Here is a 15,967-nt window from a genome sequence, read left to right as displayed (position 1 = left end):
ATACTAAGAATACAGAGACTTTCCATGTTTTGAACAATGCTTGGCAATGCTCAGTATGTAAAAAAAAGAGGTTAAATTATTACATTTATTACATATTGATCTTATTAAAATAGCGTAGTAGTTGAGGTGGGCTTGGTTAAATTATGTTGGTACAGAACGTTTCATGCAGTGCGAATGTTTGACACATTGCTATGCAACATATGCTCGTGCCAGAACGTTGATTTTCAACGTATAGAAGGTGCTGCAAATAAGTTGCTTGTGAATGTTTTTTTCTGTGAAACTGGGCTGGGTTGGGGTGATGTTATAGAAATTTAATCGACACCTTCTGACCAACTGGATTTGAGATTTCAACAGTGCTGCAGTATAATAGTTTTAAAGCAAATTTAGTTGCTAAGATTTGCAAAAGTCAAGCTATTGAGGTATAGGGATTAACTTTTGTTTTATCTGTGTGTGTGTGTGTGTGTGTGTGTTTGAACTTGACCACCTATCCCGTTCCATGTCTCCAGCTCTACAGGCAGTGAGGTCCAGCTTGAAGCAGGAGCCCTCTGGGGTGTTTCCCAATTCACTGCACACCACTCTGATGATTACATTCCACAAGACAAGATAAATGGTGTGGTATGACAGACTCTCTAGCCAAGCCTCTCATTTACTTCCCATGGGACAGTGTGTGTACCACAACAAGTCTGTGGCTTTTTTCAGTCCCTCCTCTGACAGGCTGTTTGCTTGTTTTATGATTAGAGAGAAAAAATTATCTAAGAATATTTTAGTCACATCATATGTTGGAACAAATCTCTAGGCTACTGTCAGCTTATTGATCATTCACAAATAGCATGTTTATGCTTTATAAATGGCATGATGGTGTGACATAAGTTGTAACATCAAGTTCCGCCTAGTGGTACTCGTTTCAGTAGTCATATGTCTACAAACATACACCAGGAAAAAAACAGTCTTGCTACCGCATAACTGCATTTCAAAAAAGTATTGCTTTGCGCAATAAAATCTTCTCAATTATTAATGCCATTATGATATTAAGTCAAGGGTAACTACAGCTATTCAGTTAATGGACTGCTCAGCTTCAGTTAAAGATATACAGTAGTATAGCCTTAACACCTAACACAATTTTGATAATAATTAAAAAACACACATAAGAGTCATTGGGATCTCAGAAGATAACCCAGTGGGATAAAATCTTCTTCCAAGATCATGAACACTATGCACATTGCACAAATCAAAAACAAGTCAGCCAAAGACTAATCTCAGTAAGTGCAAGGCTGGACAAATGATAAATTCATTAGCAAGCCCACTGGGCAAATGACAGCTCCAATGCACTTACCCAGTCTCATGTTTTGGTTACACTAAAACCCAAATTAACTAGGCTAAAATAACTGAACACAATTTAACTCAAAATCATGATGGTCTAGTTAGCTAGTTAAATGCATTAATACACATAAATGCTGTCCATAGGAACATACTTGCCAGAGAAAATAAATTAATAATCAATTTCCCTAGGATGAGAAACTCTGTGTATCCATATTCTTTACCCTCCCCTCATAATGCCTCTAAGTAGCATATCCAATTTGTAGTGGTTAAAAGTTAAATTGTGCAGTGACTGCATGGTGTACAAGCATTACAATTATATTATATTACAATATGCTGCACTGTAGACAGTAGGAAGTCTTTTTTTCTGGTCCTTGGATGACTAGTGACCAGTATATCAGCAACCTTCTGAGCCTACTTGTCTGCCGGGCAACTACAAATTAAACTCTCATAGCCTGGACACATACTGTGCTTCTCTTGTGCACCTAGGTTATGAGTTTTTGAAGTATAAATTGTAAATAATACCGCCAATACATCTAAACCTAAAGCAAACCTTCAACCCTCGTCTCGTCACAACCGCCTTGTCAACTGACAGATTTAGCATCCATGTCTGCTTATGCATTTTGATTATATCACACATTTATCAGTGATTTTTATCTCATTAGCATCGTTCGGTTTCTACAATCACTCGAAGAAAAAAAATTACCCAATAAAATTTCATGTATGGTTGATTTTGTAAAAACGATTCTCACAAATTGTCTCTTGCTATAGACTGAAGTATCAGGGCAAAACTCCAAAGATCATCACGTCCTACATCATCCTTTCAGCTATATCCATATCCAGGTCTTCACTGCATAACAGATGGGCATATAAATGGGGTGATTTTAAAAATGACATCAGAGGGAAAATAATAAATCAGTTTCTCTCTCCTCTGCAAAGTGATTTTTTTTAATAAACATAAGAACCAGTATTCCAGATTGAAATTGAGATTTAAAAGAACATACTGTGCCACCGTATGACCAGAAAGTAAGGGCTGATATATTTCTTTAGCACACAGTGTTTTCCACTATGTAAAACATTTATTTAATTACTTTCATCTGTTCACTTCCTTCCAAGTATCTTATCTGATGCTACTCTCCGAAGAAACCAAAATACAAACATTTTAATCGTGCAGCTAGACAACAAGCCCAGAATAGTACATGACGCTCAATGCATTACCTTACACACACTGGGACTGAAATCAGACCCCATGAAGAGGTACACAATAAAAACTCTCACAACAATAGACTCCTGCCAAAGGCCCTGGATTCATTTCTCTGTTCATTTTTTCCCTCAATAACTTTGAGGGTCTGCTCTGCCAAACGGCGGGGGGAGTTAGGACCTGGTGGACTCACTCCAGTATGGTGCTGCTCTCCTGAAAATTAAAAGCAGACGCCCAGTTTTTTTTTCTTCTTTCTCTCTTTTTTGTCTTCTGACAAAGGGAGGGGGCAAGTAGGCGAGGTGGAGGGGGTCTGGAACTGGTTTTGTAGCCACATCTTGTAGGAAATCCTGAACAGAAAATGTTAACGAGAGACACGAAAAACCACCAGAACTGTGTCTGCCCCCCTCCTCATACTCAGTGTGACAGCAGCACATAGAGGCAAGAAGGCTAGCCCCAGTAAACCCTCTCTTCTCTCTCTCTCTCTCTCTCAATACACACACACACACACACACACACATATCCCACACACAAATTGTCTCACATAGAGCACTAGAACATTGCAACTCCCTCTCCAAGGCACACACACAACTCCTCCAACTAAATTACAGCCCCACAATGGATTCCAATAAAGCATAGGGGGTTGGGGTTTAGAAAACTGAAACCGTATAAAAATTAAGACGTGTTCTGGGGAAGCCTGACTGCAACACTTAATCTAACCCAGATCACAAAGACTGATTTGTACACTTGTTGCATGCAAGGCTCCAAATTACCAAGTACTCTTGATATCCTTGAACCAAAAAGCAAAAAGTTCAAAAAAACAATAAGGCAATAATGATGAGTTCAAACGGCGGACGATGAAAAAAATATCATGAGAAGATTGCACATTCACAATGGACTTTCCGTATTGTCCAAGTGGTGCTCTTTCTGCCACATTTGCTCTTTTTGTCATAATCATGTCAGTCATAATCAGTCTCATATAGCATGCAATAACAGAAGAGTAAAGAACAATTCAGGTGAGGCCATAACATTCAGGTGTCTCCAGAATCCTTCATGCTTATTCAGTGCCGGTGGCATCACCTTCCGTCTTCAGCAATAATGGTTTGGAAACTGTAAATGTCACCATCATTTCTTGTCAACATACCGCAGTAACAGCAACACACAAAGCTTCGGCTTATTGTTTGCCACTGCAAGAGCAAAACACATCCCAGTAAAAAGCAATGAAGCGCTACATTGTAATTAGTGTACAGTGGAGGAATTCTGGGAAGATTTTGCCACATACCCTCCCCCCTCAACTACTTTTCAGGTCGGCAAAGCTGTGACTGCATAAAATATTCGAGATGTGCCTCCAGGAAGGCATTATGTAAGGGATAATGGATAACCAATCAGTTATTATTACAAAATCAACCCACCAAGGTGAGCAGGACACCAACAAAAAATGAAAAAGTAAGAAATATAGTCCATCACGGCAACACAAAAAGGTGGGTAGAACTGGAGCTACAGCAGAGCTAAAAGAGTTTGTCCACGCTAATTAGCTAGCTAGCTAAGCCGCAATCTTTTTGCTAGCTGTCATTTATACATCCTGTAAAATCTGCATTCACATAACCCCATCCCAACAAAGCTATAAAACATGATGAAAAACACAACCTTAACTGAGAAATTCATGAATCAACTATATCCTTTTTTTTTTAGCTTTTATTTGGATAGCTTAGTCAGTTAGCTCACATAGGCCTTCCTTAGCTTTGTTACTAGAGTTAGTTGCTCTAACTAGGCAGCTTATAAACACTATAAACACATTTTTTCACCACTGCAGAACCACTTTAGCATTCCGTGGAACTGTTTAAACAGCTAAGAAGCAAACAAGGCTGCTTTCAGTACACTTCTGTGTTAATAGATGTAGCCCTTTACATCAAACATGCATGGCAAGTGGTGCTGATGTGGTCATGTTAGCTTACTTTATGTTTCTAGCCTATATTTTGCCATTTGAGAAAGTACCTTGCTAGCATTTTCTAGCTGAATACACATAATACAATATTCATACTGTGGAGTCTAGAAAAGCATGTATTTTTATTTTTTTATTTTGTTTTTTTGCCCACAGCAAAAGTATCTGGTGGCACGGGGATTTAGCCCTGGATTCTACAATGCTTTTCTGAGTACAAGAACAGAATGGAGTTAAAGGCCCTTGGAGAAGTGTCTATAAAAAGAATAACATTAGGGACACATAAACACAACCAAAGAGTCATCGATCTCTGTTTTCAAATAGACTGTCTCAGGCATTTAATACACTTGCTTTGATCACATTATGTCAAGACTTACATTATCATACATCTTACATTATCTGTAATAGCCAATGAAACGTGCAGTAAAATGAGACACTGTATATGGGACATCTTTGACAATGCTGATATTGATGTTCCCATAGGACAATTGCTAAAGCTACTATGTAGTATGGAATGTAGCCCCAACAGTAATAACAGCAGTCATTTCATTTCTGAAAGTCTGTACGACGAAGTGCATTTTTTTTTCCAATTCTGTTGAGAACAGTTGCCATGGAGAAATTTCCACTTTTAGGGCTAATTATAAGTATATATTATTTTCTGGTGGCTTTCCTCATTCACACAGGCTGAGAATTCTGATTGGGAATGTGAAAACATGGGGCCATGAAAACATGGAGCTGTGTTTGGGAGGTGGTCTGAAAATAAGTCAGCTGGTCAGTCCTGGGGTCTATCACTGCCACCTGAAACCCTTTGGCAGCTGAGCATGTCCAAGAAAGGAGATAAAAAAGGATATACAGACAGGTCAGACAAGATAGACATGCCAGCAAAGATTGATAAACAATCAGGAATTCCTCACCTCTTGAGCAGTGACAATCCCTCCTCACACTCACACTCACACACTCACACAAACACACACACACACCACATTCATACACATTCATGATGCTGTACTAACAAAGGAACACAAACAAGTTAGATGGAGGAAACGTAAAAGTCAGATGGTAAAATATGTGTACATCCAGTAAAGAGAAAACGCAAGCTCAGTTCTACAGCCTGAGGAGACCAGGACACTCTGAGGCACATGGGACAGTGTGAGAGTGACTGGACAATATAGGAGGTTGTTACGTTTATCCTAGAAAAGTGTATTAGAGGATAGTTGAGGCTCAGTCTCACTGGTCATAAGACAAAGAGAAAGCAAATAGAAATGGTAGAGGTAACAAGCTTCAGAGGCCATATGGGAATTTGGTTAAGCTGGCCAACATACATCCCACACCTTCCAATTCGTGCTCTCTCTTTCTCTCTCTCTCTCTCTTTCTCTCTCTCTCTCTCTCTCTCATGCCATTCCACTCAGCCCAAGTCTCCTCCAATTCTCTAATGAGAAAAAGCTGGTAAGAAAATCCTGGCCTGATTCCTACATAAACTTACAGACATCTCACGGAAAAGCCCAGAGAGAAAGCGCGAAGAAAAAAGTAGGAAGGAGTGAAACAGAGAGGTGGGAGATCAAACAAAGTAAAGAAAGACCCAAAAATTAAGAAAACAGGATGAGCACATTACTTCCCTCATAATATGGGTGTTTCCATGATGATACATACAGTATTTGTTTTTTAATGCTGCTTTCTAAACAGCAGTGATTATAGGCTAGTGGCAAGATCTAATTTATCATATGGAGCAGCTATCACAAGTAAACTGAATGGATGTATTGATTTTGAACAGATGCACTGCACTGTTTTAACACACACACACACACACACACACACCATTTTGAACACTTCTACACCAATCAATCCTGTCAGTCCTGTTTTTTATGTAACGAATAAAAATGACAGGGCATGCTGTTATAGGAAAATAATGTGTTTTTTTTAATTAGTTGTTTTATTCCTCTAATACCACAGTAATTTAAAAACCTATTACGCTATTTTTATTTATTAACGAACGACATGTGACACTTTTAATCCATTTATAGTTGCATTTAATGTTGTGGAAAGTCCACAAAACAAGTTAGTTTCCGTTTTACTTATAACAGCTATAAACAGTCGTTCTCTTACCAGCCTCTCTTTTTTTTCTCTCTCTCTGTCTTGAAGTTAAGATGAAAAAATGCAGCTTGTCATGTTACTGAAAAACCACAAAGTGCAAAGTCATCTGTCCTGCAGACTTTCCCGCAGTGTAAAATACTCAAAGCGTTGATGTGGAGACTCCTTCCGTAAATGTGACACAAACATTCTCTAGAACAAACAGAAAGCTTAACCATAGTAACTGTTATACATCCTAACTTTCGAAAAATGTGTTTATTGGTAGATTTGAATTCAACTTAAGACATATTAACTTAATCGGTACTATAGAAACCGTAACACATTTGAACAAGCGCATTAATATAAGCCTGTTATTTGCCTTGCAGCCTGTCACAACAGAAAATGAATAAACACCTTCTGACCAATCAGAATTAAGAAGTCTACCTGATTTATTAATAAGGAAACCAGAGAAGACTGCAAAGAGACATAACAACACATCCAGACACACACACACACACAGACACGTGTACTTTCAATCACAGCACTAAAAGAGCCACAAAAAATATGAAATTATTCTCAAATTTAGGAAAAAAAAAAAGAAATGCATATCTTATATTTGAAACGCTTGTGACAATTGGCATGTGCTATACACTCATCGGCCATTTTAATAGGAACATCTGTCCAAATATACAATCAGCCAATCATGTGGCAGCAGTGCATTGCATAAAATAATGCAGATACAGGTGAAGAGCTTCAGTTTATGTCCACATTAAACATCAGAATGGGAGAAAACAAGATATGAAGAGGAATCTGAGGCTACAGTAGGCACAGGCTCACCGAACCTGCACAGTTGAAGATTTCAAAAAAGACCTGTTTTTCCAATCATCAACTGTTCTGCTTGCAGAACTGCCACTCACTGGATGTTTTTATTTGTTGCTGTTGTTTTTCGCACTATTCCATCTATCACCCACAAACATGCCATGCTCAAAGATCACAATTTCTCCATTCTGATGTTTGATATGAACATTATCTAAAGCTCTTACCCTGTATCTGCATGATTATATGCTTTGCACTGCTGTCACAGTTTGTCTGTTTGAATATTTGCATGAACGAGAAGATGTTCCTATTAAAGTGGCCAGTCAGTCTATATGCAGACAAAAGCACACACAAACACTCATTCCTAAATGCTTCTTAATCCTAAATAAAATGGTTGAGGGCACTTATTATACATCAAATACACACATACAAAGATAACTGCTCATAGAAATAAAATAATGCAGATGTGACTAAAATGCAAAATTCATGCTGAAATGCACTCTGGTGTTTTCTCCAAAAAAGATTTCATACAGCACCATGCTTCAGACAGAAGCTCGTCTGCAGAGAATTTAGTAAGACATGAAACAGAGCAGTAATTTAAAGTACAGATTAGCTGATGTGTAATTATATCTACCCTCCCTCTTCAAACTGCTGCCTTATAGATGACTGGCTTTGACAGGGCCTCATAATGAGCCTCTGTACATTAATTCAAGGCCTTGGCATATATGATATCCTGCCTGAAATGTGTTATAGGGAAAAAAGGAAAAGAAAAAAAAAGAAATGATAGAATTATGAAATATTAAACAGAAAGTAATGGCAATTTTTCTGCACAGCAAGGATGATTTCGAAAACCTTTTAGACTTTTTAGACTAAAGGTGGAATTGGCTGCTTGATTGTGATTAATTGACAATAATTAAGGCCATGAATGCTACAGGAGTCAAAATCGTCTCTCATAAATCAACAATATGATAGCATTTGGCAATGAGGTACCAATTAGACCAGGAGTAACAATGCATAAGAAGTAGAAAGCTGCCAAGCTGAATGTGCTGGTGATATTATGAGAGCGCAGAGACAGTAGCAGGAGGTGCCAACAGCTGAAGCACTTTCAAAAAGAATGAAAATCTAGCACTCATGATGGGAATGTTTCCTAATGAACAGAGCTCTTTACAAGCTCCATTCCACATCCTGAAAAATCTACCAGCTCTAAATCATGTCCCTGGCACAAAAAGGCATTTGCTTGAATTGTGCGACCAGACAAGAACTTTTAATGAGCGTAGAAGAAAAGCAATAGGCATTTCCTGAGATTTAGTACAGTTCTGCTAGGCTCTGTTAAATGCAAATGAATAAACACAGAGGAAAGAAAAAGAGCTTCTCTGTGTTTGTCAGATTGAGAGGCAATGGTATTCAACATTTTCAAACACTAAATGTGGAGAAGTACAACAACCTGATGGTATCAGGAAGATGCCCTGCTGTCAGCACCAAACACACACAGGAGAACACACATGCATACACAACTCAGGTTTAGGGAGCTTCCAGAATGCTCTGGCAAAGCGAATGAGAAATCATTTAAGCTCAGCAGCTTTATGGCTGTACTGTATATAGCTTAATTCCATGATCTGATCACTCATTATATGTTTGTTTCTGCAGCTATGAGTGGGAATTACTACATATAACTGCTTATGCATATACAGGAATAACTTTTTACTGTGATCTCCTTAAGTAAAAATTAATTTCCAGTAAAAATAAGAACAGCCATAAAGCACTTCATACTTCTAAAAATGTGTTCTAATACTCTTTGTGAAGTTTGGATATGGTAAATGCTGCAGACTCATAAGCCAGAAGGCCAGACATTTTCTGCTGGTTAAGTAAGTGTTCACTTCATGTTCTATTTTACAGACAGATTAGATAAGCCAACAACTATTTATTCCTTGAGATAGAAACAAAACAAAAGAAATTGACAGAAAGAAAGAAAAAATAATATGAAGCTATTTTCCAAACTTTTCAAAAATCCTTTGTACTGTAGTAGTTTTAGTCTGAATAAAACTGGCAGAGGTGCTATGAGAATTACTCTTTCACTAGCCAGGCACTAACCAGAATAATAGGCGACACCTAAAGGAATCCTCTGCGCCTGCCCCTCACTCGGTTCCCAGTCATTTGTAGAACCATTAGTGAAGATTTTCCAGACATCAAACTGCAAATCATTCACTAAGTACTCAATCTCTCTCACACAGTTGCGCACAGGCTGCCCCGCAAGCGCCAAGTGTTCGGCGGAACCAGAATACATCAGACTGTCAGACAACCGCTAGAGCTATAACATGCCATAAGGAACTGAGCTATAGGAGTGAATAAATGAAGCGTGGACACAAGCACAATGAATCACAAGGCCTGGGTTATCATGAATGCATGCAACAATGATGCAGGATTACTTGGATTATATGATGTTGAAATGCATAAATCTCTTTTCAGGTTTCTAAAAACATTACCAACAGCATTTGAACCCTGGGAATCATCAAGAATATAAGGCAGCGAGACTCTTCTCCAAAGAGTCCAGAGAATTTTTCCATGTTTCCTATGATCTGAGTGTCTAATCAATCACAGCTACATTATAAAAGTATTTTAAAACAGTGACCTTTATGTAATAGCCATAGGGATTAAACGGAGGTTTTACACTGTACATCTCAATAAAAGCTTTCAGTACTGAGCCTTCGGGACTTACGCCACAATCAAGTCAACACACTGATGTCAAGCATCAAAATGTCCATGTAAACTAATGATTAATGTGAACACAGAATGCAGCAGTAGTGAAGCTGTATCTGGAGTTATAGGGAAGGGGCACTCATCACCCACAGCATTCTACATGGTATGCATGTCTACAATAATACTTACTGCTTCTTTTTTTTTTTTTCAGTCAGTACTGGTCAATGCCAACAATGACTGTATGTACAAAATCTAATCTCTGACAATCTAGTACCAGCCACAGTGCTGAATTAAAATCTACAGTGTTGAATTAAACCTTAATGTTCATTCGAGTACATCTATAGATGTTAATTCAATGTTGGAGATGTTGCACTGTTGGGATACACAACACGTTCACAGTCCTTTTCTGTCAAACACCATTTCATATGAGCAAACAGACTGCCTATGTATCTGTGTAGGAGGATGAATCTGGGACAATGAATTTCCTATAGCTCAGTTAATGAGGTCCCTTTTGGGTCCTTTTGTACACAGACAAATATATGGGACCTCATAAGCAAGGGAGATGCAGGACAAATAGTGGTCTTTTAATGATATGGATATGTGGAAAGGCAAACAGGCCCTTTTACTGGTGAGGAATCCCAGACGTCCAATACCTCTGTAATAGCTCAGGCCAAAAGAACCACACGTTTTTCCTGAAGCCAGTGGCGGCCTTTGACAGCCATTTTGCATGGATGTAGGCTTCTGTGGTGAAGGAGAGAGCGTGAGGACGACTGAGAAACAAGCAAAGAGTAAGACAAGTGTGTTTGATTGGGCAGCCTTTCAGAACCCGCAAGAGCGATCATATTTCCCTGCGAAGAAAAACAAAGCATCTGCACCCAGACATCACAATCAGGTCCAGCCCGCTTGCCTGTCCAAAAAAGCATTCTTTCCTTCGGAGAAACTGCTGTGAGTCCATCTCAAACCAAACAGAGCACCTACACTAAGAAGCATCCCCCACTGCCTGCATGCCCCCTGACTCTCATATGTGAACCACAAAGATTTCTGCGTCAGCAGCAGCCTCACAAAGTATACCATCTTTTCTGCCACCAGTAGGCAACTTTTTAAATCAGAAAATGGAGACTCTGAACATCTATCCACTGAAACGGCAATTACTTAAAGATGTATCGCAATAAAAACAGAATTACCTTCTATGTTGAACCTTCTCAAATCAAGAGCTTTGCAAAAAAATGTTGGATTATTGTCTCATCATCTGTTGTTTTTAATATATACCTATTGCAGATAATGCTGAATTCAGTCTGACTGGTGTATTATGTAAATAATGTAACAGGCAATGTTCCTCATTTTCCTGTACTGAGTAGAAGCCGTGGTGCCAGACAGCAGGTGTCTCATTGAAAGGCCTCTATGGAAACCTGTGAGACAGTCACACTACAGCAAAGCAGCTGTGATTCAGACACAGCCTGACTAATGCTCTCAACCAAGCAGGTACAGTACGGATGCTGAAAGGTGGCGGCTGGGTGCGTGACCTAGATGATTCTACAGATACACAGGGGCCCTGGAAAATGTGTTTTAAGACAGAGACTATTGGGACTGGAATGGGGACCCACCAATGGAAGTAAACTCTTACAGCATTCAGAGATCAGGCATAAGTAGCCAATTTCGCAGGGGGAAAAATGGCACGGATTTATCCAAAGTGTCCACTGTAATCCCTTGTTCAAGGCAATGAAAACACCCAGTCAGCAACAGAGCTCATCAGTGTGACACTGACAAATGAGGAGATTTCATGAACAGTCACAGACAGACAGCGAGTTTGCTAGCTAATGAGGTACAATGACCTCCCTCGGCTTGTCTGTCAGACTTACGCTTGAATGCCGCATTATCCAAGCAGTCACAAACTACTGTGATCATCCAGACAAAATTCATAAAATCTGATATCTCATCTCTATCTTTACGCCTTGCAGAGACAGACACGCCTGAAGCTTAAAAAGGAAAACTCATTATAAGCAATCACTAAAGCCATAAATGACCAATATCTATTCATATTACTAGTCTACAGTATTAGTGATCTAATATGATGAAATTAAACAGCATAGCAGAATTCCGAATATGCAAATGCATCTCATTTAAATGAGAGCACAAAAAAACAGAACTTCATTTCCATAATGTTTTAGCTTTTAGGCCAGTTGGGACAATTTTCACACTTAAATTCTCAACAAAATGAGTCACATCTGTTATACTCCAGTCATGCACCGTACCTGCACAGGTGTGTGTACAGTCTGGCACACACTTTCCCTCCCAGCCATGTGAGGCAAACAGACTCATGCTTTGAGAATGAAAGGATATGGATTGCAGACCATTTTCAGACACCAACTCCTAGGACGTGTGGTTTGCTTCAGGTAGAAGAAGACAACAGGTGCCAGTGAGGGATAGGGCAAAGCCTCTCCACCTCCTTCAGCCGAAGCTGCTTCCTCAGCCACTGGGCCTCCCGTGCTCTCCCTCCTCTCTGCTCCATCATGAGCTTCATCATCAGCTCCTCGCTCTCCTCCAGCAGACAGATCATTCAGTCGGATGAAGGTCCTGGGAAGAGAGGATGTAGCATCTCCCTCCGTCGCTGTGTGTTCCTCAGAAATACTTCCTCCATCCTCAGCCATCATTCACCTCCTTGAAAGATGGTGGTGTGAATTAAAAAATAAATAAACACAAATAATCAGGCACATGACTTGTCAAATTGGTGCACATCATTATGCAACTTGTGTAAAAGTCTTTCCTTGTGGAAAAAAAACTTGACAATAGATGAACTTTTTTAACTAAATGGGAAACATTTTTTGTTGTTGTTGTCCTGTCTTAACATGTGAAGTGTTAATATAATCTGTAACTACAACATTTCTATGACTTGCAAACATAAGTGGGAGTATTCTTTAAGCCTGTATGTAACCTGTTATTATAACAGGAGGGTTTTCAGTGTGAGAAGCAGACAATTCAGTCATTATTTTATAATAAGCGCTGCCAGTAAGTTAATGGAACCTCACTGAGAAAAATGCTGTTAAACAAAGACGTTTGTGTACACTCAATGCAAGTCGACAGTTGGTCGATTAAAAAGTGCAGCAATAAGGAATCGTTAAAAAAAAAATCCAACAGTGTTACACTGAAGCAAAGCTCAGATCTTAACACTGGGTATTTTATACACATAAATATATACCACTGATCATATATATATATATATATATATATATATATATATATATATATATATATCAGTGCTCATATACACCAGTGATCATATATACATATATATATATATACCTGTGATCATATATATACCAGTGCTCATATACACCACTGATCATATATACATATATACACTAGTGCTCATATATACCACTGATCATATATACATATATACACTAGTGCTCATATACACCACTGATCATATATACATATATACACCAGTGCTCATATACACCACTGATCATATATATACCAGTGCTCATATACACCACTGATCATATATACATATATACACCAGTGCTCATATATACCACTGATCATATATACATATATACACCAGTGCTCATATACACCACTGATCATATATACATATATACACCAGTGCTCATATACACCACTGATCATATATACATATATACACCAGTGCTCATATACACCACTGATCATATATACATATATACACCAGTGCTCATATATACCACTGATCATATATACATATATACACCAGTGCTCATATATACCACTGATCATATATACATATATACACCAGTGCTCATATACACCACTGATCATATATACATATATACACCAGTGCTCATATATACCACTGATCATATATACATATATACACCAGTGCTCATATATACCACTGATCATATATACATATATACACCAGTGCTCATACTAATGATACTAATGATGAATGAACAAGACGGGCACCGCGCGCCTCACACATAGCCGGGTGTCAGATGGCGCAGTGTTTTCTTACCTGTAAGCTAATTGCTCCTGGTATTAACCCCAGACGAAACTCACTCATCGCATGATCGTTTCCGATGACAGAAAAAAGTAGCCCGAAGACAGAAAGCTGGCGAAAAGTCAGGCTCGCGCGCGGAGCTTCCAGGTGATGCTTGGAGCGCAGGCGCGTTTCCGGGCGTCGCGCGAGAGCCACATGCCCTCTAAAGTGCGCAGAGCTCAGCGATGCCTCAACGCGAGAAGCTTCTCTTCGGCACAACGCTCAGAAGCCGACAAGAAAGACAGCAACTCCTCGGAAAATAGTGAGAAAACGATGAGGAAAGCAACTGTCCGAAAACTGCTGGTTCCTCCAGTGCGAGCTCCACTGTTTCTCCGCCGAGCGCGCGCGCCTTCATGGAACATCAGGTAAAACAGTCACTAAGTTTTTAATTTCTAGTTATTTTTTTTAAATTATTAGTTCTCCTGAAACATCGACGTCCTACAATCCAAAGTATCCACTATGTTTGCAGATACATGCATCTTTATGTGCGGATATCAGTTTGAGGAGGAAAGTGCGGCGACGCAAACAGGGAAAAACTGCTTGTTTTCTAGACAAAATCGCGGTCCATTATTGCGAAAATACGCACCAAACAAAACCACACCGTTCTCTCCGAGTCGGCAACAACGGTCTAGAGCTCGAAAGCGCCCATCCAAGCGCATTCACAGCTGGATTTGGGTTCAGTTTTCAGTCCCCTCCCTTTCAGTAGCGCATCAACCAAGCAAAAGCAGCCAAAAGTCAGCGTGCGCTTTAATAGGCTGCAGTAAGTGTCAATCAAAATTCGACTCGCAGAGCGAAGGAGCCACATCTGGAATTGTATTGTTTACCGTTAGCCAATAAAAAGCGGGGAATTCTAATTGGACTAGAGCACACTTTTATGATTGGACAACGCTTATTATATGCAAAGGAGTCTCTGTAGATACACAAAGGGAAATTAAATAGGTGTGACTGGAAGAGTGAAATGTTGTGCCTTCACTCTCTGGGGTGAAAGGCTCAGTTAAACGCTATGAGAAGTTATTATGTATAACTGCTGTATAATTTACAGCTAATTTGTGTACTAATTCAATTAATAAATTGCATACAGATGCACTTGATGTACTTACATGTGCAATATATGTTGGTCAAAAGCAAAAGGACTTGACTTGGTCCTCCTTTGGGCCTTCTAAATAATAGCCTAAAGTTGATTGTTCATATTTCATATATGCCGTAAGTGGTATACATATACTGTAATGTCCTAACAGAGAACAAACAAACAAACAAAACCTGAATAGTAAGAACTCACTGCTTGGAATGTTATTGATACAGTCAAACAGTCTACTGTCTTTGGGCATCTGGTGAAAATATGTCGTGACAGCACACACACCATAATAACACAAGGGGAAAGAGAGGTAATCCCAACAAACAAGTCTGATGGAGATGGAATAAACAGAATATTCCAAACATACCAAAACATCCCCTGAAACCTGAATGAACGGAAACAGTTTTATGATTCACTTCACACCAGCACTGAAACTTTCAAGTTGATGGAGCATGACACTGTACTTCCCAGTAAAGCAGGACCACCACACTGAGGTTTTACCACACTGCCACCTATGGTGAAAAACATATATGCAAGTATAATAGGGAAAGAAAGGATTGAAAAAAAGAATCATATTGATTGAAGAAAGAGAAAGAGGTGAGCTGTGGTTGGAAAGTTTGTCTTTTGCTACAGAATAAAACATCACAGTACTTCAGACTGCAGAAGCAAATCTAGCAAAACAGTGAAATATAGCCTGTGGAAATTATTTCCCTTGACTGAATTGAAAAGGGCTTTGAAAAAAAATGAATGTTCATTATAATTATCTACAATTTAATATGACTTCAAAGACACATTCTAGTTTGGCTCTTAATCTCCTATAGTACTTTCAACAAAAAAGAC

At 39.0% G+C, this 15,967-nt stretch overlaps 1 protein-coding gene across 13 annotated transcripts in view; it reads right to left on the bottom strand.

Moving 5' to 3' along the window:
- cacna1g (calcium channel, voltage-dependent, T type, alpha 1G subunit) overlaps positions 1-14,168 on the bottom strand; it is a 177,541-nt gene extending 163,373 nt beyond the window's left edge. For all 13 annotated transcript variants that reach the window (XM_053238660.1, XM_053238658.1, XM_053238666.1 and 10 more), the window contains exons 1-2: positions 14,029-14,168; positions 12,376-12,692 (exon numbers count right to left, since the gene is read on the bottom strand). In XM_053238660.1, the coding sequence (XP_053094635.1) occupies positions 12,376-12,685 (310 nt within the window). In that variant the 5' untranslated portion in view covers positions 12,686-12,692; positions 14,029-14,168. The remainder of the gene's footprint in view (positions 1-12,375; positions 12,693-14,028) is intronic.
- Positions 14,169-15,967: the final 1,799 nt, after the last annotated feature.

The sequence above is a fragment of the Pangasianodon hypophthalmus genome, chromosome 12 (genome assembly GCF_027358585.1).
Source record: "Pangasianodon hypophthalmus isolate fPanHyp1 chromosome 12, fPanHyp1.pri, whole genome shotgun sequence".
NCBI classification, from domain to species: domain Eukaryota; kingdom Metazoa; phylum Chordata; class Actinopteri; order Siluriformes; family Pangasiidae; genus Pangasianodon; species Pangasianodon hypophthalmus.
The sequence above is the reverse complement of the archived record's forward strand: the minus strand, read 5'-3'. Positions and strand labels throughout refer to the sequence as shown.